Source organism: Lampris incognitus, chromosome 15 (genome assembly GCF_029633865.1).
Source record: "Lampris incognitus isolate fLamInc1 chromosome 15, fLamInc1.hap2, whole genome shotgun sequence".
NCBI lineage: Eukaryota > Metazoa > Chordata > Actinopteri > Lampriformes > Lampridae > Lampris > Lampris incognitus.
The window spans coordinates 10,802,238-10,829,206 of NC_079225.1; the positions used below are offsets into that span (position 1 = coordinate 10,802,238).

General features: G+C 44.0%; 1 protein-coding gene across 1 annotated transcript; it reads right to left on the bottom strand.

Moving 5' to 3' along the window:
• Positions 1-730: 730 nt before the first annotated feature.
• Positions 731-23,483, bottom strand: LOC130124781 (adenylate kinase 7-like). Its single transcript, XM_056294129.1, has 18 exons — positions 23,400-23,483; positions 23,176-23,325; positions 22,253-22,364; positions 14,075-14,169; positions 13,893-14,003; positions 13,042-13,125; positions 12,829-12,917; positions 12,625-12,715; positions 12,410-12,487; positions 8,758-8,904; positions 7,899-8,027; positions 7,349-7,457; positions 5,865-5,993; positions 5,715-5,780; positions 4,589-4,786; positions 4,082-4,281; positions 1,072-1,230; positions 731-892 (listed from the first exon to the last, which is right to left on the bottom strand). The coding sequence occupies exons 1-18, from the start codon at positions 23,481-23,483 to the stop codon at positions 857-859; spliced, it is 2,067 nt and encodes a 688-aa protein (XP_056150104.1). The 3' UTR covers positions 731-856.
• Positions 23,484-26,969: the final 3,486 nt, after the last annotated feature.

The following is a 26,969-nucleotide window of genomic DNA, read 5'->3' on the forward strand; positions in this document are numbered from 1 at the left end:
ACAGCGAGAAGGTCCTGGGTTCGAGCCCGGCGGTAGTCCAACCTTGGGGGTTGTCCCGGGTCGTCCTCTGTGTGGAGTTTGCATGTTCTCCCCGTGTCTGTGTGGGTTTCCTCCGGGTGCTCCGCTTTCCTCCCACAGTCCAAAGATATGTAGGTCAGGTGACTCGGCCGTACTAAATTGTCCCTAGGTGCGAATGTGTGTGTCGGCCCTGTGATGGACTGACGGCCTGTCCAGGGTGTCTCCTCACCTGCCGCCCAATCACTGCAGTGATAGGCTCCAGCATCGCCGTAATCCTGAGTAGGATAAGTGGTTTGGATAATGGACGGATGGATTTGGCAGTTCGTAATAGCGCTGTATGAATGTATACTCTCCCAAATAACCACTTCCCGGACTGCTTAAGGTTCCATCCAGAAATTTTTTTGATTTTATTTAATTTACTTGCACCTTTGGTGATCCTGGTAATGGTATTGGTTTTTCGTCATTCCAAATCCAAAAGTCCATTTGAAATTAAACAAACATGCAATTGCTGTTGTCTCAGAACCCCCCCAGCACAAATGAATCAGTAAATTAATTAAGTAATTTAAAGAAAAAATATGTTCATCATTGAAGTCTGCGATGAAGCTAGGTTTTAACAACTGTCGTATTTGTTGATAAGAAAGTTGGCTGCTGACCAAGGTTAAGCATGCTGATGCTGGTTAATAGTGATACTCATAAAAGTCTGGGTCAGCAGTGATTATCAGTGAAAGAAAATGAGTATATAAATTAATTGCTTTTGGAAATGAAACTCTTAGTCTATGTTAAGAAAACTAAATACTTGTCATAACTGTTTTTGCAAGTTCATTTCCTCCGCAGTCTATCACTCTTGAGAGTTTTTCCGCAGAAGATATTCCGCCTGCAAAAAAAAATAAAGAAAAAGAGTGTAAAGTTTAGACACTAAACTTTAGTTTTGGCATTTATAAACTTATATTGGACTTCTGAAGCATTTGTTTGGAAGTGTTTAGCTAAGGCATTTCTGCTAAAAGATAGCCACGATGTCCAATCTGTATGGGTTCTATACATAATGTGCAGTACCAAGAAGTCTACCGGGTCCTCCGGTCTGACTTTAGAGCAGTCAACGAGGGCCTCGGTGAGGGAGGGCATCACATACTTCATCAGGTAGTTCCTCAGTGGAAGAGAACGAGCTTCTAACAACTCATACTCCTGCCTCTTCACCTCTGACACATTCCTGTTCTGAAAAAACAAAAAACAAAAACAAAACCCATTAGACTTGGACTTAGACTGCTTTTATTTGTCATTGTCTTATATGCATGTCTCATACATACAAGGGAACGAAATTACGTTTCACAAGGACCTCAGTGCCACATAAAAACAAATAACACACAATAAATATTAAGAACAAAAAGTGCATTAAAAACAAAACCTACTTCACAGACCGAAACATCACAAGCACACCTGACATGGACCCTGAATAAGAAGGTCAAAAAGTCATTTTATGGAAGGTCTAAATGTTCAGGCTGTTGAGGAACCTCACAGCCTGAGGAATGAAACTATTGCATAGTCTGGTGGAGGCAGCGCAGATGCTCCGGTACCTCCTGCCAGAGGGTAGGAGGGTGAAGTGGATGTGGGAGGGGTGGGTGGGGTCCTTCACGATGCTAAGAGCCTTCTGGGTGCACCATGCATCATAGATGCCTGGATGGATGGGAGAGCAGTTCCTGTGATCTTTCCAGCTGTCTTCACTATCTGCTGTAGGGATGTGCGGTCGGAGGCCTTGCAGTTCCCATGCCAGACAGTGATACAGCTGGTCAGGATGCTCTCTATGGTGCCTCTGTAGAATGTGATGAAGATGGGTGGGGGGGAGAGACTCGCCTTCTTCAGATGCTGCAGGAAGTGAAGATGCTGCTGGGCCTTCTTGGAGAGTGCAGTGACATGTGAGGACCAGGAGAGGTCCTCTGTGATGTGAACTCCCAGGAACTTAACACTGCTGACTCTCTCCACGTCCATGGTCCATGGTGGGCGCTGGTCTTTCTAAAGTCAATAATGACCTCCTTAGTTTTTCCTATATTTAGGGGGAGGTTGTAGTTTTTTGCACCTTGCTGCCAGTTGATCCACCTCCCTCAGTTATGTGGAGTGCTTCACCATGTCTTCAACATGAGCCTTACACTTCAAAGGGTCCCTGTGCTGTAGAAGACATCCTGCCTCGTTCCTGTGCCTAAAACACTGCATCCCAGGGAGTCCAAGGACTACAGACCAATGGCATTGACTTCACACATCATAAAGACTCTGGAAAGACTCATCCTGGAGCAGCTTCGGCCCATGGTCAAGCCACACTTAGACCCCCTCCAGTTCGCCTACCAACCCTGACTGGGAGTTGAGGATGCCATCATTTTCCTGCTCAACCGTGCCTATGCCCACCTGAATAGGCCAGCAAGCACTGTGGGGCTCATGTTCTGTGACTTTTCCAGTGCCTTCAACACCATCCAGCCAGCTCTACTGGGTGAGAAGCTGACAGCAATGCAGGTAGATGCCCCCTTTGTGTCCTGGATTGTTGACTACCTTACTGGTAGACCACAGTATGTGCGCTTGCAACACTGTGTGTCAGACAGAGTGGTCAGCAACACTGGGGCTCCACAGGGGACAGTCCTGTCTCCCTTCCTTTTCACCCTCTACACCATGGACTTCAACTACCACACAGAGTCCTGTCATCTTCAGGAGTTCTCTGACAACTCTGCTATAGTCGGATGCATCACTAAGGGCGAGGAGGCTGAGTACAGGGCTGTGGTGGGAAACTTTCTCACGTGGTGTGAGCAGAACAATCTGCAGCTCAACGTGACTAAGACAAAGGAGCTGGTTGTTGATCTGAGGAGGGACATGACACCAGTGACCCCTGTCTCCATACAGGGAGTCAATGTGGACACTGTGGAATACTACAAGTACCTGAGGGTGTTTATGGACAATAAACTGGAATGGGCTAAGAACACCGATGCCCTTGTAATATGACTATTACATGGGACAATATGGGAAATATTTTGATGGCGGCACGAATTCACGTTTGTGTGGCCTCACCCAGCGCCGGTGTGGGAAGATAGTGGCGCAAATCGCATTTGTAGCAATCTTGCCCAGCACCATCCATACGGTGTCTTTTTCCACATCTGCGTCTATGTTTTGTCCTTATTTGATGGCTGGGAGAGCTGGCGCTGGATCGTCTGGGAGAGCTTGGTCTACTGCATCCTGTGGGCCCAGGAACCACGGCCCTGCCCAGAGCTATGCCCGAGGAGATAACAACAAGGCCGGTCTGACAGGACGCAGAAGTGTGGAGCAGGGTAAGTTAACTGCTAGCCCATGCAGACCAGCAGTTCTGATAACACCGAGGGTGGTCTGGTGGCGGCTTTACCTGGTGTTGACTGTGGTATTTTTGATGTTATTGTGTGGAGTGCGGGGAGGTGTGTCGAGGGTGTCTGGCTGGGAGAGCTGGCGCCGGATCGGCTGGGAGAGCTTGGTCTGCTTCGCCCAATGGGCCCAGGGACCACGGCCCCTGCCTGGAGCTGCACCCGAGGAGGAAACGCCGAGGGCAGTCTGACAGGACGCGGAAGCGGAGCGGGCTAAGCTAACTGCTAGCCCATGTAGACCGGCAGTTCTGACAGTCATCCTGGCTGGAGTTCGTTCCCTTGGACAGCGATTTTTTTGTTTAGTTTGGATATATGTGTTAGCTTGGATATGTGTGTTCTTGTAGTTTTTGGATATGTGTTTTTGTCTTTGTGTTGCATTTCTGTGGGCTGGGGGAAACGGCATTTCAGTTCAGTTCATGTACGCAAGTACATAAACTGAACTGACAAAGTGTCCCTGATTCCTGATATAATGACCATAATTAAATAAATAAAAATTAATGACAGTGCCTTGTACACAAGAAGATAGGTCTTCATTTTAATCTGCTTCTATTTTTGGATCACAAGTCTTCTCTACATGCTAACACGCCACCCTGCGAGGCCTCTCACAGACACTTTGTTTATATGAAAATATGTATCTGCAAGAGATGATTCTGACAAACATTTTGCCATCTAAGCGTAAGTATGTGAGAGCTTACCCACTCCTCGTAGTTGGCCTTCAGCTCAACGAGAGCAGCCTCATCCATACGCTTCTTCTTCTCCGTCGCCTCCAGGGCAAATCTCAGCTGCCTCTCCTTCTCCTGCTCCTCTGGACCCAGGCCATAATTCCTTGGGGCTCCCACCACCTTAGTGATCTTCTTCATCACATCCGTGTACTCGGGGTCCTCTTTATTGATATCTGGAGGAAAACGGCTTCTTCAAAATCTCATCAGCAGTTTGAGAGTTTTCTTCCTTGTGTAATTTTGTAGCCATTTAGCTTCCATTATTCAATTCAGCTGTGCCTTTCCCATTTGGACTTTTTTTTCATTTGAGATGAAATATGGTCATAAGACTGTTTGGTTTATTGTTTAAAAATTGGGGGTATTTTCTGCACTTTACAATTTAAAAACACAAACAAGTGGACTAAAATAAACTTTTGTTTCTGAAATGGGCAGACTAAATTATGACGGCTTGATGTCTACAGTGGGCTGTCAAACCAGTGGTACCAATGTGGACTGGGTGAAGCTCCAGTTCATCGAAATAGTCCAGCAGGCTTTCATCCACGTTGCTGCCTTGTCTGTATCTTTCCAGACGAGGGACAAATTCCTCCTGGGTGTATTGCATTTTCTCTGACACACCCTGTGGCAGGCCTTGCACTCTCTTTATGAGGAAGTCATCGGATGCCTCCAGGGCAAAAACATGCTCTGCAAACCAGAAACAATAAGGAGAACAGATTGCTTTACCTTGGTGTTGTTTTAACAGTAGGAGGTTAAGGTTACTGGGTCTCAATATTGACTCCACTATCTTTCACAGTGTATAAAATACCATTTTTAGACAAACATTGTGATATAAAGACTATCCATCCATTATCCAAGCTGCTTATCCCAATTCGGGTAGCGGGGCTGCTGGAGCCTATCCCAGCAGTCATTGGGTGGCAGGCAGGGAGAGACCCTGGACAGGCCGCCAGGCCATCACAGGGCGGACACATTCACACCAACATAAATAAAAATAAAAAAATAAATATAAAGACTAGTTATATAATAAGGGGTTAGCTCGGTCTGACATCTTTAATCAGTAAGCCATGTGATGAATATTTATCAGTAACATTTTAAATTTAGTTGATTATATTCATTATTCTGGTGCAGTGGTTAGCACGGTCGCCTCACAGCAAGAGGGTCCTGGGTTCAAGCCCCAGGGTAGTCCAACCTTTGGGTCATCCCGGATCATCATCTTTGTGGAGTTTACATATTCTCCCCGTGTCTGCGTGGGTTTCCTCCGGGTGCTCCGGTTTCCTCCCACAGTCCAAAGACACGTAGGTCAGGTGAATCAGCCGTACTACATTGTCCCTAGGTGTGTGTGTGTGTGTCGGCCCTGTGATGGACTGGCGGCCTGTCCAGAGTGGCTCCCCACCTGCCACCCATTGACATGCTGGGATAGGCTCCAGCATCCCCGCGACCCTGAGAGCAGGATAAGCGGTTTGAATAATGGATGGATGGATGTAGGGGAACATTACTGTGTGATGTTTAGGCAAGTAGTACAATTCTCTGTCGAGTGAGATGAACTGAAATACTTGGTATCAAAGTAGTATAAGTGTATATGTGTCATATTGTGTCCTCCGTTCCCCCCAGTGACCTGGAGTGATCATCTTGTTGTACAAGGACTCTTGGGGCTTCAAATCCTCGTGATTTATGTCCTCATCTGAATAACACGAAAACATATACAGACCAAAAGTTATTGTGCTGTAGTTTATACGGAATAACCATGAGAATGAATGGAACTCACCGGTGAAAATTAACTTGGCTTGCTGATAGGTGTTGGGGAAGCCATCAAGAACGAATCCGTGGTTCCTACAAGGCATGGAATTCAGCTTCTCTTGTAAAATGTGGCAAACCAGATGGTCGGCCAGTTGACCTACAAGACCAAAATACAGCTCAAAACACCCCAAGTCACTAACAACTAATTATTCATACGGCATGCTCATCTGTTTGCACTTACAATCAACATTTTCTTGCTAACTCCAACAGAAGAAAACATGGACAATAGTCAAATATAAATCTGCACACAGAAAGAGGCAAAAAAACAGGTAACCAGTTGTGATTTCCAGTAACCAGGAAGCAAAGCAATATAGAAGTAGACAGCAGTGGGGTTCTATCTAAAATACGTATTTGGTAGGTTTTAGTTAGGTCGTCATATTAGTAATGTTGAGTTTCACATAAGACTAATCCAGTTGTCATAGATTGTGAGATGGTAAGAATTACAAAGGTAAGTGAGAAGAAGAAGAAGGCCACTTTATTTTGTCATTGTAAAGTTGTTTGGTTATGATGAATGTGTTCTCCGCATTTAACCCATGCTATTGTGTAGGAGCAGTGAGCAGCTGCAGCGCCCGGGGACCAACCCCAGTTCTTCTTTCCATTGCCTTGCTCAGGGGGCACAGACAGTAAGTAGTGTTAACCCTAACATGGATGTCTTTTTGATGGTGGGAGGAAACCGGCGCACCCGGTGGAAACCCACGCAGACATGGGGAGACTCCACACAGAAAGGACCTGGGACAGCCTGGGGTTCGAACCCAGGACCTTCTTGCTGTGAGGTAACAGTGCTAACCACTGGGCCACCGTGCTGTACTATCACTAGCAAATTAGCTTTAACTTGCAAAAACCTGGTTGACAGTGCATCAGCCAAAACACAAGGAGTCGGTTCTCTACGTTAACTCGTCTGTAGGAGGTTGGGTGAGGCCTGGTGTGTTTTTTGCCTTGCATTCCTTTCTTGATAGACCACACTGCAGGTAGTCTGTTAGAAATTAAGGTTTTAAATACTCTTTAGCATGTAAACTGCGAGCTTCTAACATTATCTTTTTAAACGCCAATAAACAAGGGTAAGGACCATGGAGTAGGTTAAAGCAGGAGAGAGCTGATGCGGCAAAAAATGGTCCAGCAGCAAACGGGAACATCTGTAAGAAGTCATTTTGCGGCCTGGGTGATGAAATCTTTTCTAGTAGATGCTTTGAAAACTATATTTGAGCTACAACTCAGTCTTGCACTACGTTGGTCATAATTATTGTATTATTGTTGGGGGCACATTAACATCAGTATGTTACCATATGCTGATGATTATGAAGAATTAAAGCCTGTAAGTACCTCACCAAGCCAACAGGGGGCAGTGCAGTATCTAAAAAGAAGTACACGTTTGAATGCTGGCAAAAAATGTCTATACAGCATAACAGTTACACAAATTAAAGCACTTTCAGGTGGGATAAATTAATAACTCACCTTTATTTTCTTTGATGCTCTCTTGAATAGTCTCCAGTTGCTCCTTGGCAGCAGCTACTGCCTCTTCGTCATCGTCACGTTCAGGATCGCCTCCTCTCAATATCTCCTCCTGGCAGCACACGTTGAGAATAAACGTGCGTTAAATATCAAATGTGCCCATTCCATAAACTACCGCCATCATGTGAAAACCTCCAAAAGTGTGTTTTGTTTTTTTTCATCAGTTGAAAGTTTAAATTGGAATTTACCGAGCGAGTAAGTTTCATGACCTCGCCGTTCAAAAGACATTTCAGAAAGACCTGGATCAAGTACTGAAAAACGGCTGGTCTGGACAGAGAGGAGGTTGTCATACAGCAGAAGAACTATGGAAGTGTACCACTTAACTCGTGTTTTGTGCCAAATAGGCATTATACATCATTACAAAGTAGGGCATGAGGTGAAAGTAGGGAAACAGAATTTCCACGTGAAAGCCTCGGAGTTGCCTTCCACGTGAGAGCAGGAACTGAAAATAACCCATCGAGTAAAGCCGTTGAATACAGTTGTTCTCACTGACCAGTTGGGAAATCTTTTCTTCGATGACTATTTTGAGTTTAATGTGGTGTACTTGGTAGTGTTTGCAGAGCTTCTCTGCAACGGTGGTCTTTCCAACGGCCGGTGGTCCAAAGAGGCAGATTCTAATTGGCTGCGAAGACAAATGGACAAGTTGGTTTGCATTATATTTTATTCGGCTGAAGGACGCATATCCATCCATCCATTATCCAAACCGCTTATCCTGCTCTCAGGGTCACGAGGATGCTGGAGCCTATCCCAGCAGTCATCGGGCGGCAGGCGGGGAGACACCCCGGACAGGCCGCCAGGCCATCACAGGGCCCACACACACATTCACACCTAGGGACAAGTTAGTACAGCCGATTCACCTGACCTACATGTCTGCAGACTGTGGGAGGAAACCGGAGCCCCCGGAGGAAACCCACGCAGATACGGGGAGAACATGCAAACTCCACACAGAGGACGACCCGGGACGACCCTCAAGGTTGGACTACCCCGGGGCTCGAACCCAGGGCCTCCTTGCTGTGAGGCGACCGCGCTAACCACCGCACCATACAGCACACATACCAAATTTCACAAATGTAGGCCATAGTGATATTAGCACAGTGTTGTAAGAGAGGTGAAACACAAGTCATTTATGAGCCAGGTAAACTTGCATAACAAGTGGCAACAGGCAGAAGAGCGGGACATAAAGACAAAATCCATTCATAGCCACAATGTCAGCAGTTTGAAGCAACAACGCTTACACAACGCTTCTTTGCTGCAAACAGAGTCCACCGCATTGCTTACTAATACCTTAAAATTACAAAACACCTTCAAAATGTCTGCACAGCTTCACTTGGGTAGAGGACTTGAACACTCACAAGCAGGTGCCGGCTGTCTTTGTATTCCTCTACAATGCGTTCCATGTTTTCGACCATCCCAGCCTCACATGCCCAGTTGAGGTTCAAGTCTTTAACACAGACAGACTCCAGGTGGAGGTTGATGCTCAGGCAGTCCAGTTCCTCTGGCTGAAAAGAGGGTACAAGTGAACCTCGTGTTTTGATGATCAATTCTCAACAGTTTGAAACCTGAGTTTACAGTTTGGCCTGCAACTTAGGGATGAGCGGGATCAACTGGTTAGTTCTTTAAACGTTAACGGATGCGCAAAAAAATCGGTGTCCGATATACCAGTCGCAGGGTTCCCATGCATCCTAGAAAACCTGGAAATTTATAGACTAGTTTTCCAGTCAAAATGATGAAATTGACCAAATGTCCTGGAAATGTCATTTTGGTCATGTAAAACTGTAAAGTTAGGTTGTGAAGGCATAGTTGTATTCGCTGAGATTGCATATTCCACGCCATATTTTTTAGCTGCTGAGATTGTACATCAGTGTTTGAAGTAAAGGCTTTGTGGTGACAGAAAGTGACACAGTCCAGTTAGAGACGGCTGAGGCTTCCAGTGGTAGCTGATGCTGGATAATATGACCCTCTGTGAGCAACGGCTGCCATGCAGCTCTGAGCTGAAGTCCTGGAAAATGTCCTTGAAAAGTGCTGGAAGGGTGGGAGCTCAGCAGTCGTTTAAACAAAAACCATTTTGGCACTGAGGGAATATACGAGTTTGAATGATAAGCAGTGACTTATATAACCATCATTTATGATGAAATAATAAACGTGTTCAAGGAATCTAAAAATCAGATCTTATTGATTCTAACAAGTGTGAGATCTTCTTCTTCTTTTGGCTTATTCCCCATTTCTCAGGGGTTGCCACAGTGGATTTTATAGTTTCCATCAGTACCCTGTGAGGGCAATGGCGCCTGTTGTTAACCCAGGCCTCGACAGATCTGGTGTAGAGCCTCAACAGATCCGGTATGGAGCCTCGACAGATCCGGTGTGGAGCCTCGACAGATCCGGTATGGAGCCTCGACAGATCCGGTATGGACCCTCAACAGATCCGGTGTGGAGCCTCGACAGATCCGGTATGGACCCTCAACAGATCCGGTATGGAGCCTCGACAGATCTGCTATGGACCCTCAACAGATCTGGTATGGACCCTCAACAGATCCGGTGTGGAGCCTCGACAGATCCGGTATGGACTCTCAACAGATCCGGTATGGAGCCTCGACAGATCTGCTATGGACCCTCAACAGATCCGGTGTGGAGCCTCGACAGATCTGCTATGGACCCTCAACAGATCTGGTATGGACCCTCAACAGATCTCATGTGGAGCCTCGACAGATCCGGTATGGAGCCTCGACAGATCCGGTGTGGAGCCTCGACAGATCCGATATGGACCCTCAACAGATCCGGTGTGGAGCCTCGACAGATCTGCTATGGACCCTCAACAGATCCGGTGTGGACCCTCAACAGATCCGGTATGGAGCCTCGACAGATCTGCTATGGACCCTCAACAGATCCGGTGTGGAGCCTCGACAGATCTGCTATGGACCCTCAACAGATCTGGTATGGACCCTCAACAGATCTGGTGTGGAGCCTCGACAGATCCGGTATGGAGCCTCGACAGATCAGGTGTGGAGCCTCGACAGATCCGATATGGACCCTCAACAGATCCGGTGTGGAGCCTCGACAGATCCGGTATGGACCCTCAACAGATCCGGTATGGACCCTCAACAGATCCGCTATGGACCCTCAACAGATCTGGTATGGACCCTCAACAGATCCGGTGTGGAGCCTCGACAGATCCGGTATGGTCTTGTCAATCCGCATACTGATTTGGCAAAATTTTTACATCGGATGCCCTTCCTGACACAACCACTAACTAAGATAAAAAATTTAAAAAACAAACTGATGAGCAGGAGGATGACAGAGAATGTGGTGAGTCAGCTGGGAGCCAAAATTAGCGTTGTGATGTGCCACACAAACATTTTAAAGGTTGCAAGTTGCAAATGGTCTGTTTTTCACCTGCAATTGCCCCTACATAAACTATGGACTATACAAATAACAATTAACTGCCTCAGTTATTCTCTTTTAAGTTGAATATCTTACCAAGATGTTTTTGGCAATTGAATACATTTCATATATTCATTCTGATCAATGCCACACCTCACTTATGCCACATTTAAATTTGCAAATAGAACCTTGTTTATACGGCCCATAAAATAGCTCATGTCACTTAATAAATATATATCTACTCATATATTTTCAGAATGTGTGTGTGTGTGTGGTGTTAGTGTGTGTTAGTTAGTGTAGATAGCGGGACGGGACCAAAAACTAAAGCACTTATGATCCTAATTCTTTTTGGAGGTGGTAGGTATTGTCTCAGAAAGTAAGGGGAAAATCCCAGAAAATTAAAATTATGCATGATTATGCATAAATATGCAAAATATGCATTTTTCTAAAAATGCCTAAAAACCACTTTTCTCGGCATTTCAGATGATTCTGAGCATCTTTGATTTTTTTCACCTATATAAAAAAAAATTTCTGGGACTTAGAAATGTTTTGGCCTTATGCAAAATAATATGCATTTTTGCAAAAATGCACTTATGATCCTAATTTTTTTTGGAGGTGGTAGGTATTGTTCCAGAGAGGACCAGAAAAATAGCAGAACATTAAAATATAATTATGCATAATTATGCAAAATATGCATTTTCTAAAAATGGCTAAAAACCTCTTTTCTCGGCATTTCAGATGATTCTGAGCATTTGGGGGGGAGGGAGTTGGAGTGGGGGGGGGTTAGGGGCAGGGGGAAGGCGGTTAGCTGGCAGGATGAAGAGGAGGGAGATTTAGATGGGTGGATAACCAAACCGCTACATTGTAGCGGGGTTCTTCTAGTAGATACATATATAGCGTTTTTTTCCAAAACCGTCAATGGTGTTGTGAGTGCTATACAAATGAGGGGCGGAATATCAACATATATATATACCAATTTATTTATGTTGTCAAACTCTGATAACTTTGTGGAAAACTGGGGGGGGGGGGGTTTCCCTGTAAGAGCGAGCGGTAAAGGACAGATGAGCAGAGATGAGCAGGATGAGTGCCTGAATGGCTCACACAACCTCCTAAAGCCCATCTAAATCATATCAGTTGTGTTGCTTTGCTTTTTTAGTCTAGTCGGTTCACTGGTTACATAATTGTAGTTTCAACAAAATCAATATTAAATGAAATGCCTATCCCTAATGCAATTATATCCGTCTTGTAAAATCTGGAGCTGCTCCTTAGACAATAAATGGGATATTGTTGTAGACTAACAGCATGTTTGTTTGAGTCTAAACACCAAATAAGTGTTACGTAATTTTAGCATTATCTGCATTATTTTAGGAAGATAGCCCATTGGAGCTCTCACAGACACCTTTGCCATCTGTCATTTATTCTGAATGAAGCAGTTCAAGTTTATGCAGCTTGATGATGACACAGATTTAAACAACGTCTTATTCCCTTTGTTTCTGATTGTGGTAGAGCGTTATCATGTCAATATTTGAACTGGACTTCAGAGTACAGACAAAAAGTTTATGAATACATACATTAAATAAAGTGGATAGCCCACTGTTTTATATCAAACAGGAAAAAGTCACATACCTCCAAATCACCCTTGAGCATGGCTTCCTCTTTCGGTACTTTCTTGACTTTGCCCGGCCCAAGCACAGCGCTTAACATCTAAATGGGCAACAGTCACAGTAGTTAGATCATGGGTTTGTTCGGCACTGATCTGTTTATATAAACACAATTCCAGTCGACATTCCCTTCTTTGGTTTAACAATAGATGTGCTGAGTTTAATCTGAAGCAACATTACCATGATGATGTCTTCAAGTGTGTCTGCAGAATCATCCACAGCCAGGATGTATCTTGATTTTGGCCTAAGGTCTATGATGTTCTGGATCACTCTGCAGAAGCAGGAACACCAGTTATTTTAAGACGTGTCATCTCTCCACTAGATATTTAATTAATCATATTCTGTATTTTACATAATTTTAATGAAATAGGAAATCAAGACTACCTTCCAAGGTCATACACATGTATCACTGGAATGTAATTTGTGCCAGGTCCAAATACGGAAACACTTGGAGAATCCATTAGCCAAGACTTCTACTGAAAAAGACACAACATGGTGAAAGAACACGGGTGTGGTTGATAGTACTCATGTTTGCAGATATTCGATGCCAAAATCATGTTAAAATTAATATGGAATTAAAATAGCAGCAACATCTACCTTGAAAAACTGGTGGAATACATTCTCCTCCTTTCCGTACAGAAGACCAGAGGCTACAACATAACTGATAAGTTTGGACTTTTTCTGCAACGTTTAAAAAAAAAAAGACAGCTGTGAACAGAATGCACAAGGCCTCCTGGAATTAGTCCCAATCTATTCTCATAGTTAAAACGTCAAAGTATTGGGGGCGTTCAGGTAGCGTGGCGGTCTATTCCGTTGCCTACCAACACGGGGATCCCAGTTCGAATCCCCGTGTTGCCTCCGGCTTGGTCGGGTGTCCCCACAGGCACAATTGGCCGTGTCTGCGGGTGGGAAGCCGGATGTGGGTATGTGTCCTGGTCGCTGCACTAGCGCCTCCTCTAGTCAGTCAGGGAGCCTGTTCGGGGGGGAATAGCATGATCCTCCCACGCACTACATCCCCCCGGCAAAACTCCTCACTGTCAGGTGAAAAGAAGCGGCTGGTGACTCCACGTGTATCGGAGGAGACATGTGGTAGTCTGCAGCCCCCCCCCGGATCGGTAGAGGGGGGTGGAGCAGCAACTGCGAAGGCTTGGAAGAGTGGGGTAATTGGCCGGATACAATTGGGGAGAAAAAGGGGGGAAATAAATTTAAAAAAAAAAAACTTCAACGTATTTTGCCTCACGGCTTGTCTCAAAAGAGTTTACTTTAGACAATGGTGAATGTAAGACCATACACTACCGAATACACAATAAAGAATTTTAAGTTCTAAAAAAAAGCTTCATTTTCAATTCTGTAAACACACATTCTTAAACCTACTTGTATATGTGGCTCTCACTTTATCGTTATCTACACTGAACAGTCAAGAGACCTTGGCTTTAGGATCCACTTACAGCTCTACCAAGTTTAAGTACAAGTTTCTCCAGATTGCTGTGGTTTCTGAAATTGGGATGAGGCCTTTTCCTTCTGTAGTCTTCCTCAGTAAGAGGAGCATCAGACTCGTCCTGAAGATAGAAGATACAATCATGCTTATTGTGTACACCGCAAAGTACAGCCAACATCACTTCACACTTACCGGATCCTTTGGCTTAGTCAGGGCCCAGGTCATCACCGTAGACACCAAGATGAATATTTTCTGAGATGTGAAGCTTTCCATCTCAGCATGAAGACCTATTTGCAAAAGAAAAAATGGAAGAGGGAAAGAACCTACCCTATTCTGCAATAAACGCTACAATCCTGGAGATTTCCATACAAAAATGTCCCTTTGCTACTGTCTGTTGCAGGCGAACATAATACAATGGCTAATCCCTAGTCACCGAAACACCAATGCTTTCATAGTTGTACATTTTAGAAGTTATAGTTTGGTATAACTCCCAGACAAATTCAATGATATGGCACAAATGATATGCTATTGAAACCTTTTTTTTTCCTGCTTGGCAGTGGAGAAGTTGCTGACACAACACCACTAGTAACTGTTTCATTTTTTTAAAGATTATTTTTGCCTTTATTAGATAGAGGACAGTGAGGTGGTAGACAAGGGGGGAGAGAGATGGGTATGACACGCAACAAAGGTGGCTGGAATTGAACCCGAGATGTGGCAGTTGCGGCGTAACATTTTGGCTACCGGGGCACTGCAACTGTTTCATTTTGACTTGATCCATGGCATTAGAATTGTTAAAACACCAACACAATTAACACTATTGGTATAGTTATCAATAAATTAAACAGAAATGACAACCCTCAGGATTGTAACTTTAACCAAAAAGCATCGTTTGGTTAGTCTACTTAAGAAACCACACCTCGATCCAGGTTCTCTTAATAACTTATCAACCTGTTGTATTAACAATTTTCGACCTATATAGACTGTGGTGGACTGGCGGCCTTGTCCAGGGTGTGTCCCCGCCTGCCGCCCAATAACAGCTGGGATAGGCTGCAGCATCCCATGACCCTGAGTTGAATAAGTGGTTTGGATAATGGATGGACCTTTAAAGAAGAAAAGATATGACCCTTTTCAATCAGCTTTCAGGGCCTGTCACCCCACTAAAACTGCTCTGACCAGAGTGGTGAGCGATCTTCTAGTTGCTGTGGACTCTGATTCCTCCTCTGTCCTCCTACTATTGGACCTAAGTACAGCCTTTAACACCACTGACCACTGTATACTATTAGACAGAATAAATTGTAATTTTGGTGTCTCTGGCTTAGCTCTCTCTTAGCTTAAGTTCTACTTATCCGGAAGAATGCAGTGTGTCTGCTATAATAATATTACATTAAAATTCTCTGACGTTAAATATGGTGTACCTCAGGGCTCGGTTCTTGGCCCTCTTCTTTTCTCTTTTTATATTTCACCTCTTGGCCAAACTATACGCAGGCATGGAATAAATTTCCATTGCTATCCAGCTGATACTCAGCTGTATGTGCCTATAAGGGCTGAAGATCGTACTCAAATTATTAATTGGCCTGCTTGGCTGCTGTGAAAAACTGGATGTCACTAAATTTCATGCTTTTAAATTCAGATAAAACTGAGATGCTGGTCTTTGGCCCTGCTAGACACAGACACCAATTTGATCAAGTAACAATAACAATCAACAACTCTGTGCTTTCACAAAGTGTGGCAGCCAAACATCTTGGTGTTACGTTTGATCCCAGCCTTTCCTTTGATAAGCACATTAAAGAAATCACCAAGACTGCCTTTTGTCACTTATGTAACCGCTAAAATGTGGTCTTTCCTGTCCATAGCTGACGCAGTTTCATCCAAACTTCACTACTGTAATGTTCTGTTTTCAGGTCTACCAAATGTTAGAACTAAAAGTCTTCAAATGGTTCAAAATGCTGCAGCTAAAATGCTAACTAAAACTAGAAAATGTGACCATATAATTCTTGCCTCCCTTAATTGGCTTCCTATCCATGTTAGATCTGACTTTAACGTGCTTCTGCTGACTTATAAAATCCTAAATGGGCTTGCCCCACCATACCTATCTGATCTCCTTAAACTGTTAAGTCCATCTTCAGCTCTCCACTGTCAAAATACAGGACTCCTGTGTGTACCCAAAGTTAAAAAGAAGTCAGCTGGTGGCAGGGACTTTTCCTATTAGGCCCTGTTCTTGTGGAATAACCTGCCTGCTGCCATCAGGCAATCAGAGTCTTTTGAGTCCTTTAAATCCAAACTAAAGAATCGTCTTTTTCTTTAACCTGCAATTAGTTAAAAGCACTCAATTAGTTACATTGAGTGCTTCACGACCTGTACTGCATCGCCGGTCAGTTTCTGTCTCAATGAATTTACCGAGCACTGTTCTGCCGGCGAGATTATAAAGTATAGGTAAAGGACTATTGCAAACTGTTCTATTCTCTCACGTGTCTTTTCTCTCTCTCTTTGAATGATGTCTTCTCCTTTCTCTTCTCTGTGTGTGAATGGTGTGATGTAAGTCTCCCTTGTGTGCACGTGCGGTCTGTCCTCATCCCAGGTCTCCACGGTGATGGTGGTCTCCATCTGGACACTGCTTGGTATCCCCCTCATCACATCTTTTTTTAAAATATCTTATGAATCCATATAATTTTGTTATCCTGTTTCAATGTTATATCCTTCTCTCACTCAGGTGTAATAATAATAATAATAATAGTAATTTCCATTATCTGAACCGCTTATCCTGCTCTCAGGGTTGCGGGAATGCTGGAGCTTATCCCAGCAGTCACAAAATACAATAAAACAATGCAGTAAAAAACATTAATGCAATCAACAGTAAAAACACAATAACCAATAGAGCATACATCAGAAGGAGTTAAAAAAAGAGATGAGTTTGATGCTGTTAATGCTGTTAAATTGAGTATGCTTTTGTTTAAAAAGGTGGGTTTTAAGAGCAGTTTTTAATTCTGTGTGACGAGTGCTTTTTCTTGTCTCTTCTCCCGCGGATGTGAATGGTGTCATGTGAGTCTCTCTTGTGTGTATGTGTAGTCTGTCCTCCTGTCAGGTCTACATGGTGATGGCGGTCGCGTGGCTCAGGTCCTGGGGCTGTTCTGGTGGAATCTGGGCACTGCTTGGCCTCCTCCTCATCATATTCCTCATAGGTCTTATAATTCCATTATAATTCCGTTATTCTCTTTCAATGTTGTATTCTGTAAATTGTGTAAACACGTCCATTGCATGTCTGTCCATCTTGGGAGAGAGATCTCTCCTCTGTTGCTCTCTCTGAGGTTTCTCCCTATTTTTTCTTCTTGTTAGAGGTCTCTTTTAGGGAGTTGTTCCTTATCCGATGCAAGGGTGTAAGGACAGGATGTTGTAATTTGTGATAATGGACTATACAAATAAAATTGACTTGACGTGACTAGTCTTGGTAGATTACGGCATCCTCTCTCTGGCAAAAAGAAGGCGTGTTATGACATTGCCCCATATGTGACAACAATCTTACCAAAAGGCAGATATGAAGAATAAATCAAAAGGACCCTTTACCTGTTTTCAATCAGCTATTGCATCTCCGAAGGTATAATGTTTAGCCATTGTTCTGTTGATATGTGCTACTGCTGCTGCATCTCTTCTTCTTCTTCTTCTTCTTCTTCTTCTTCTCTTCATTAACCCGGTTTCTTTTACAAACTCAAACAAAGCTTTATTTCTTTGATTTTGATATACTTTATTGATCCCCGTGGGGAAATTCCTCTCTGCATTTAACCCATGCTAGCTGTGTAGCTAGGAGCCGTGGGCAGCCGCCGTGCAGCACCCGGGGGCCAACTCCAGTTCGTCTTGCCATGCCTTGCTCAGGGGCGCAGACAGGAGTATTAACCCTAACATGAATGTCCTTTTGATGGTGGGGGAAACCGGGGCACCCGGAGAAAACCCACTGCAGACACGGGGAGAACATGCCAACTCCACACAGAGGACGACCTGGGATGACCCCCAAGGTTGGACAACCCCGGGGTTCGAACCCAGGACCTTCTTGCTGTGAGGCGACAGTGCTAACCACTGCGCCACCGTGCCACAATATTTTATATTTCATAATATATTATAAAATATTTATATTTTATATTATGTTTGTATTTTCCTTATATTTTCCTTCCTCAATGCTAAATAAATTCTCACGATTCAATATTCCCATCCCACATTCGTTTAATTCTTCCTTTAGCTTCTCTCCATGTGTTTATACTTCTGGTAGTGAGAGATAACATGTTCGACCGTTTCTCCGTCTAAGCCCCATTCACATAGTGCTGATGTATATTTCCCTATTAAGTGCATTGTTTTATTTAACCCCGTGTGTCCTAACCTCAGCCTTGATATAATGGTTTGTTCTCTATGGTTTTTTTTCCTATTGTTTTCATTCCTCTCACTTTTTTTGCCTTATTTTATATATATATGACGTCCTTTGTTTCGTTCATCCCAATGCTTTTGCCTGGCAGTCACGATATTGCTCCGTATTACTGCTTTAGAAGAAAGCCACTTTATTTTTGTCATTGTACAGTTGTTTGGTTACAATGACATTTCTCTTCTGCATTTGACCCATCCAATAGTAGAGGAGCAGTGGGCAGCTGCAGTGGCCGGAGACCAACTCCAGTTTTTCTTTCCATTGCCTTGCTCATGGGCACAGACAGGGGTATTAACCCTAACATGCATGTCTTTTTGATGGTGAGGGAAACCGGAGCACCCAGAGGAGACCCATGCAGACACGGGGAGAACATACAAACTCCACAGAGAACGGATCTGGGACGGCCTGGGGTTCGAACCCAGGACCTTCCTGCTGTGAGGCCACAGTGCTAACCACTGGGCCACCGTTCCGCCACTCGTGGATCTGCAAAATGCCCGCATATTGCGTGATGCATATTATTGACACTTTGTTGCCCTTGGCTATTTGCCAGAGGTGGGAAGTAATGAAGTACAAACACTTCGGTACTTTGCTTGAGTAGATTTTTCAGGTATCTGTACTTTACTCCAGTATTTATTTTTCTAACAACTTTTTACCTGTACTTTCTTCCCCTTACATTTTCAAAATAAGCAGGCTCCTTACTTTAGCTTTAACGCATTCAAGGGGAATTATCGATTATTTTACTTTTGCGTTGCGGGCCTTCCCAACATCAACACCGGTTTCAACCTAAATGGATGGGACAATAACACAGAAAAGACGATCCCTTTGTGTATCTATCCGCGCATATCACACATGACAGACATAAGAAGACGAAACAGACGAGAGGGAGACTAGTGTCTCACATTCACTAGGCGTCTAGTGAATGTGATGCCCGTGACAGGGAGAACTAGTTGCAACATGGGTAAAAGTGAACCAGCCAACACTGCCGACGGAGCAGATTCAGAGCAGCAAGACATTTACCACTCATGGCCTTGTTTAAGAGAAGTGTTTGAAGTTGTTGGCTCGAAGAAAGATTTTTGGCAACTGTGTTGTGTCTTGTGCCAAGCTAAAAAGCATGAGCTTCTGGCATTCACGAATATGTGAGGGTCAGTTAGCTTTGCACTTAAGCTACTACCTCGTTAATAATTAACAGAAACAGCCGGCTGTCAAACAAAAAAAGGGCTGTAGAAATGTCCTTCAGAGGGCTACTTTTTACTTTTATACTAAGAGTACATTACAGAGCCTGTACTTTTTACTTTCACTTGAGTGAAGAAGTTGGAGCAGGACTTCTACTTTTATCAGAGTATTTTTTTTACACAAGTATCTGTACTTCTACTCGAGTAGAAAATGTGTGTACTTTTGCCAACTTAGCTATTTGCGTTATGTGTATGCTATTTTGGCCTTTGTGTATTGTTGCTGATATGGTACGCTGCAGTAGAGGGGCGGCATAATTGGTTTTCGCCTACAGCGCAAAAAGTGCATGCACCGGTCCTGTTTGTGACCATGACCCTGCTTGAGCTGCTCATAGTTATTCATGAAAGGGAGCTCTCAGAAATGTACCCAAATTTGTGGACTGCTCTCAGAATTTGTCTTAAACTTCTAGTGACCATAACCGAATCGGAGAGGAGCTTTTCACAGCTGAAGCTCATCCACTCCTACCTGAAGTCCTCCATGTCACAGGAGCGCCTTGGTGGCCTTACTGTCGTCCGTATTAACCATGCAGTTGCTGGGCAGATTTCTTATGACGGTGGAATTGCAGCGGATGACTTTGCATCAAGGACGGCCAGAAAGATCAGGGTTTAGACGGCAGTTGTTATTTATTCTGGATGCTTCTTGTTTGAAGTGCAATAGTGTAATAATCAGGTTCTCTTCTTTCTAAGTGTTATTCTATTTGTGCATTTTTGTGCTTTTTTTTCAACCTCTTTCTTGCGCTTTTACTTTAGCACTGGTTTTGCTCTTGGATGCTTGTTCAGAGAGTAGCTGCACTTATGACCCCTGATGACGAGTAGTTCTCCTGATTTCCTACGTTTAACGATGCACTTATTGTAAGTCGCTTTGGATAAAAGTGTCGGCTAAATGACTGTAATGTAACGTCGTGTAAAGTAATGTAATGTAATGTAATATAGGATTTGTGCGATTTAGTTTTATTTGTTTGGGGGGGGGGGTTTGTTAGCAATAGGGTAAGTCAAGTTAAGTCAATTTTATTTGTATAGCCCAATGGTGTAATAATTTGATGCTATTTTTTTATTCGTATTTACTACAAGGTGTTTCTATTTGTCTTTGTTTCTTCTTTTTGATGGTTACAAGTCTTGCATTTTCATATTTATATAGTTTTGAAATAATAATCCAGCCAGATCATCCAAGGAAGATGGTATTTTCTTAAGACAGAATTAAAATGTCAGTGTTCTAAATGAATGGTGGTCTACACAATCCACAGGGCGGAGGGGGGGATAAACATGGCAGTCACAGAAGGTTGAATCGACGCATCTGGACACGAGGTTTATTGCGAGAGAAACGTCTCATCTCTCGCCTTAAAGCCCAATGTATGCTCCAAATGTCTCCCGGCAGACAAATGTCTCCCGGCAGACAAATGTCTCCGGGCAGACAAAAAAGTGTCCCTCGAGTTGTTGCATTTACGCTCGTCGCCATGTCGCTGACTGTCTCCTGGTAGCTATGGAAACGTTTCGCGTCACGCGCTGCGTTTGGAAACAGTAGCGAGTGTTCTTTTTACGAACGAGCGCGCGTGACGTAAACAACGCTCTCGAGCAAAACCATGGCAACGCTCGAACGCCTCGTCCCTTCAATCCAACTATCCAATCACAGCTAAGCGACATAATGCGCGCGGGTCTGCGACGTAAGAACACGTGTCGCATACACGACGGCCCTGGGAGACACAAAAGGTGTCTCTCATGACGTCACAATTGTCGAGAGACTGTCTGTCTGCTAGCCGACGTTTGGAGTGTAAGTGACCTCTTCTCGGTCTAACTCAGTGGTTCTCAACCTTTTTGGGGTCCTGGACCCCCTGCGTATTTTTGATCTACCCTGAGGACCCCTCCACCTGATCTCGGGGGAGGGGGGTTGCAATTTGATAGAAACAGTAGAAACTGCATTTTAAATTGCATTATAGCATTTATTCACTCTTTGGGGCGAAAAATAAGAGCTTTCAGTTGTAACTTAGATATAGTTAACAAAACAGAATTCTTATGTAGTAACTTTCAGATATATGTAACAAAACAGAATATGTATTCAGTAACTTTCAGATATATGTAACAACAGACTTTTTATGCAGTAACTTTTAACAATGCAAACGGGAGCGAGATCTCTTATTAAAATACAATAAATTACACTTGTGAAACAGATGCAATTAGAGAAAAAAGTCCTGTTACCCTTTATAGTTTAGGTAGATAAAGGTCTGTCACATCTGAGTAAAATAATCCTATTTCTATAAATGTCATAGGATCTTTTTTTAAAGATATTTTATTTTCACGGACCCCTTGCAATTACACCACGGACCACTAGGGGTCCGCGGACCCCCGGTTGAGAAACACTGGTCTAACTGACGGCAGGCATCCCCACCCTCAGTGGCATAACGTCCGAAAACGATCTGCTTTCATATGCACTAACTAGATTTACACTGGCCACCTGCGCTGTTCACAGAGGATCGGGGAAGGGTTGCGCAACCCCCGCAAACTGCACGTATGCAACGTCGTAGGAGCACCGCCAACACGGCGCTATCACACACACACACACACACACACACACACACACACACACACACACACACACACACACACACACACACACACACACTCACACACCGGGATCACACTCGTGGGGGCTGGTTGCACGCTTCAGGGGCGCTCGGCCGCTTAACAGTCGTGAGAATCAGCCCTGTGGCAGCTGTCAATCATACAGCCGAAGGACGCTACCTGTTATTGCCCACGTGACCTCTGCCATCAGCTCCTCCGTCGCCTTTTCCGTGATGTTGTACAGCACTACGTCGCACTCCAGGAGGCGCTCTAACGTCACTCCGGGCGGCTGCTGTAAAAGAGCAGGATACAGGACGTCATCCCACCGGCTTTACGAAGAAAGGGCCGTAATTCCACTCATATTAATACGCAATGTTAATATATGCAGAAGGGTGTTTTTTTAGGGAGTTGTTCCTTATCCCAGTGGTTCTCAACCTTTTTGGGGTCCTGGACCCCCTGCGTATTTTTGGACCCCTCCACCTGATCTTGGGGGATGGGGGTTGCAATTTGATAGAAACAGTAGAAACTGCATTTTAAATTGCATTATAGCATTTATTCACTCTTTGGGGCAAAAATAAGAGCTTTCAGTTGTAACTTAGATATAGTTAACAAAACAGAATTCTTATGCAGTAACTTTCAGATATATGTAACAAAACAGAATATGTATTCAGTAACTTTCAGATATATGTAACAACAGAATATGTATGCAGTAACTTTCAGCTATATGTAACAAAACAGGATTTTTATGCAGTAACTTTTAACAATGCGAACGGTAGCGAGATCTCTTATTAAAATACAATAAATTGCACTTGTGAAACAGATGTAATTAGAGAAAAAAGTCCTGTCACCCTTTATAGTTTAGGTAGATAAAGGTCTCAGTCACATTTGAGTAAAATAATCCTATTTCTATAAATGTCATAGGATCTTTTTTTTAAAGACATTTTATTTTCACGGACCCCTTGCAATGACACCACGGACCACTAGGGGTCCGCGGACCCCCGGTTGAGAAACACTGCCTTATCCGACGAGAGGGTCTGTAATTTGAGATATTGGGGGTGTACAAATGAAATCGACTCGACTGTATTCTTTTGACTGAAACCGACCGAATGCTGTTGTAGGAGAACCCCGGCGTTTCGCTCCGCGCAGGACGCGGTTCCCACCACTTGGAAAGCCCCGCTGCTGCGACTCTGAGTCGGGTCTCCGTCTCCGTCCGCCTCCTCGGCGCGCTCGCCGGCGACGCAGTTTGACAAAAACTGAATGGCGGCAAGATACGGTAGATTAGATCAGGCCACACCACAAACAGACGTCTGGATTATATCGACTTTACCGTAGCGACGTGCTTGGAAGAATATCTGTCAACGTTGTTTACAAAAACGCGTTTGGGGCGAAGTTTTCTCTTCCGGTCGTCCATTTCCCCCCCCCCCCCCCCCGTTGCTAGGTAGTCTAGGAAAGACGCTTTGCGGTTGCTAGGGTCGGCCTCTCAGCCAATGAAACGTCGAGCTTGTGGCCCGTTCGTTAGAGCATTGTTTCTCAACCGGGGTCCGCGGACCCCTAGTGGTCCGTGGTGTAATTGCAAGGGGTCCGTGAAAATAAAATATCTTTAAAAAAAAGATCCTATGACATTTATAGAAATAGGATTGTTTTACTCAAATGTGACTGAGACCTTTATCTACCTCAACTATAAAGGGTAACAGGACTTTTTTCTCTAATTACATCTGTTTCACAAGTGTAATTTATTGTATTTTGATAAGAGATCTCGCTCCCGTTTGCATTGTTAAAAGTTACTGCATAAAAATTCTATTGTTACATATATCTGAAAGTTACTGAATACATATTCTGTTTTGTTACATATATCTGAAAGTTACTGCATAAGAATTCTGTTTTGTTACATATATCTGAAAGTTACTGAATACATATTCTGTTTTGTTACATATATCTGAAAGTTACTGAATACATATTCTGTTTTGTTACATATATCTGAAAGTTACTGCATAAGAATTCTGTTTTGTTAACTATATCTAAGTTACAACTGAAAGCTCTTATTTTTGCCCCAAAGAGTGAATAAATGCTATAATGCAATTTAAAATGCAGTTTCTACTGTTTCTATCAAATTGCAAGCCCCCTCCCCCAAGATCAGGTGGAGGGGTCCTCAGGGTAGATCACAAATACGCAGGGGGTCCAGGACCCCAAAAAGGTTGAGAACAACTGCGTTAGAGGAGCTCCGTCCGTTTTATTCCTTCATTCATTCCGCCATTTATTTATTGTCGCTCGTCCTTCGCAGCGGTTTTGCAAACGGAAACCAGAAAGTCGTGGAAGAGGAAGAGGAAACAGGGCCGTGACCATCCTGCCGCTGAAGCTGACGTACAAATAAGAGATTGTAGAGGAGCTCAAGCAGGAGTCGCGACAACTTTCTCTCGGTTTACGCAACGTGCACCATTCATTCAACAGCCCGCGCAGCGGAAGTGCGTCACTGTAAACCCGCACCGAGGAAACAGCAGCTGTAAACTAACGTTCCTACCAGCTCGATAAGGGGAATTATGTAGCCCCATAACCGCTACACAATATATATTCGCCTTTACTCGAACGTGACACCCATATGTCACTCAACCAGATGACGTCTTTAGGGGGAGTGGGTGTGAAGCTCATCTGCTCCTATATTTTCGTAATGTGTGTGTCTGTGTGTTAGTTAGTGTAGATAGCGGGACCGAAAACTAAAGCACTTATGATCCTAATTCTTTTCGGAGGTGGTAGGTATTGTCTCAGAGTAAGGGAAAAATCCCAGAAAATTAAAAAATATGCATAATTATGCATAAATATGCAAAATATGCATTTATCTAAAAATGGCTAAAAAAACCACTTTTCTCGGCATTTCAGATGATTCTGAGCATCTTTGATTTTTTCACCAATATAAAAAAAATTTCTGGGACTTAGAAATGTTTTGGCATTATGCAAAATAATATGCATTTTTGCAAAAATGCAATTATGATCCTAATTTTTTTTTTTGGAGGTGGTAGGTATTGTTCCAGAAAGCAAGGGAAAAATCCCAGAAAATTAAAAAAATATGCATAATTATGCATAAATATGCAAAATATGCATTTTTCTAAAAATGGCTAAAAAAAACCCACTTCTCGACGTTTCAGATGATTCTGAGCATCTTTGATTTTTTTTCACCTATATAAAAAAAAATTTCTGGGACAGAAATGTTTTGGCATTATGCAAAAGATAAGCATTTTTGCAAAAATGCACTTATGATCCTAATTTTTTTTTTTTTGGAGGTGGTAGGTATTGTTCCAGAGAGGACCAGAAAAATAGCAGAACATTAAAATATAATTATAATTATGCAAAATATGCATTTTCTAAAAATGGCTAAAAACCACTTTTCTCGGCATTTCAGATGATTCTGAGCATTTGGGGGGAGGGAGTTGGAGTGGGGGGGGGCGGCTTAGGGGCAGGGAGAAGGCGGTTCGCTGGCAGGATGAAGAGGAGGGAGAGTTAGACGGGTGGAGAACCGAACCGCTACATTGTAGCGGGGCTCTTCTAGTGTTTTCATAATGTGACGGATAGTGCGCAATATTGACATATGAATAAACGTAATTCCCGCACGCACTCTTTCCCCTTCTCCCCGTCTCGCTCCTCCCCTCTTTCTCTCGCGCACGCCCCTGCACACCCACTCATGGAGGGGGGGGGGTGGCAGGACAATGGCGCGCTTACATGGAAACTTTCAAAGCACTCAATATATTTATAGGGCGGCTTTATCTGAGAAATGGCTGGCAGCGTTGCGCGGCCTTTGCTTTGCGCACTCGGTGAAACGCAATAATCTGTCCCCGCAAAACTTCGACACTAAATGGACGCAACGACAGGGAGTCTGTCCATAATTCGTGCGGGGAGGGGAGGGGAGGGGGGGGGGTTAATTACTCTGTCTGATTTCTATCGTGTGTTTCATACAATAATGAAATGCATAATCGAACTGGTGACACTCGATTCACCGCTCAGCAAATAGCCCACTTGGAGAGAACATGTAGAACATGGCTGGCGGGGGTCCTGCCAGTGGGAGAGGCCATGCGGCTTCCTCTGCCATCGTTCTCTGGTCTGTGTCATGACTTGCTATTCCCAAAAAGGCCGTTCATGTGAAAAACGTGTATGATATTACTTTTTGATTCTGCCATCTGCCCCGCTGCCCCAACAGAGGATTTCCCAAGTTGTCTAGAAGAAACCTTTGGTGCCGAGGACAGTGTGGGTACCATGCAAGAGCACGTTTCCCTCAGGGCCCTCTTTCCTCATAATACGCACGACCGTTAAGTATGTAATACTGAGCATATATATATATATATATTTCTCTCATGACCTTGCTTATAAGTCGACAGCATCCATTGCGCGCCTTATCCGATGAGAGGGTCTAAGGACAGGATGTTGTGTTGCTGTTAAGCCCGCTGAGGCACATTTGTCATTTGGGGATATTGGGCCATACAAATAAAATTGATTTGATTTGAACTGTAAGAAAGGTTCCCACTTTGAGACGGCTGCCAGTTTTACATTACAGCGTCCCCTCACTGCGGGAGCCAGCCTGCGATTGTGTGGGCGCGTTCGTGTGTGCAAAGCTGAATCCAAATGTCTTAAAAACTCGGCCGCTGCAACGACGTAACTGGATTAAATCATTCCGTGACCTCTGGGGGGGGGGGTCAACGCATCGCGCCACCGCGTCTCGCTCTCTCTCTCTCTCTCTCTCTCTCCATCTTCATACACGTGTATATCAAACAAACAATTGTCCAAGCAGCAGCGGCTATGAAAGAGCATGTGTCGCGAACAGCTGCGGTGATGGTTACTGCTACTTCGGAGAGGGTGGAGGTGGCGTGTGTGCGCGCGCGCGCGCGCGCGCGCGCGTGTGTGTGTGTGTGAT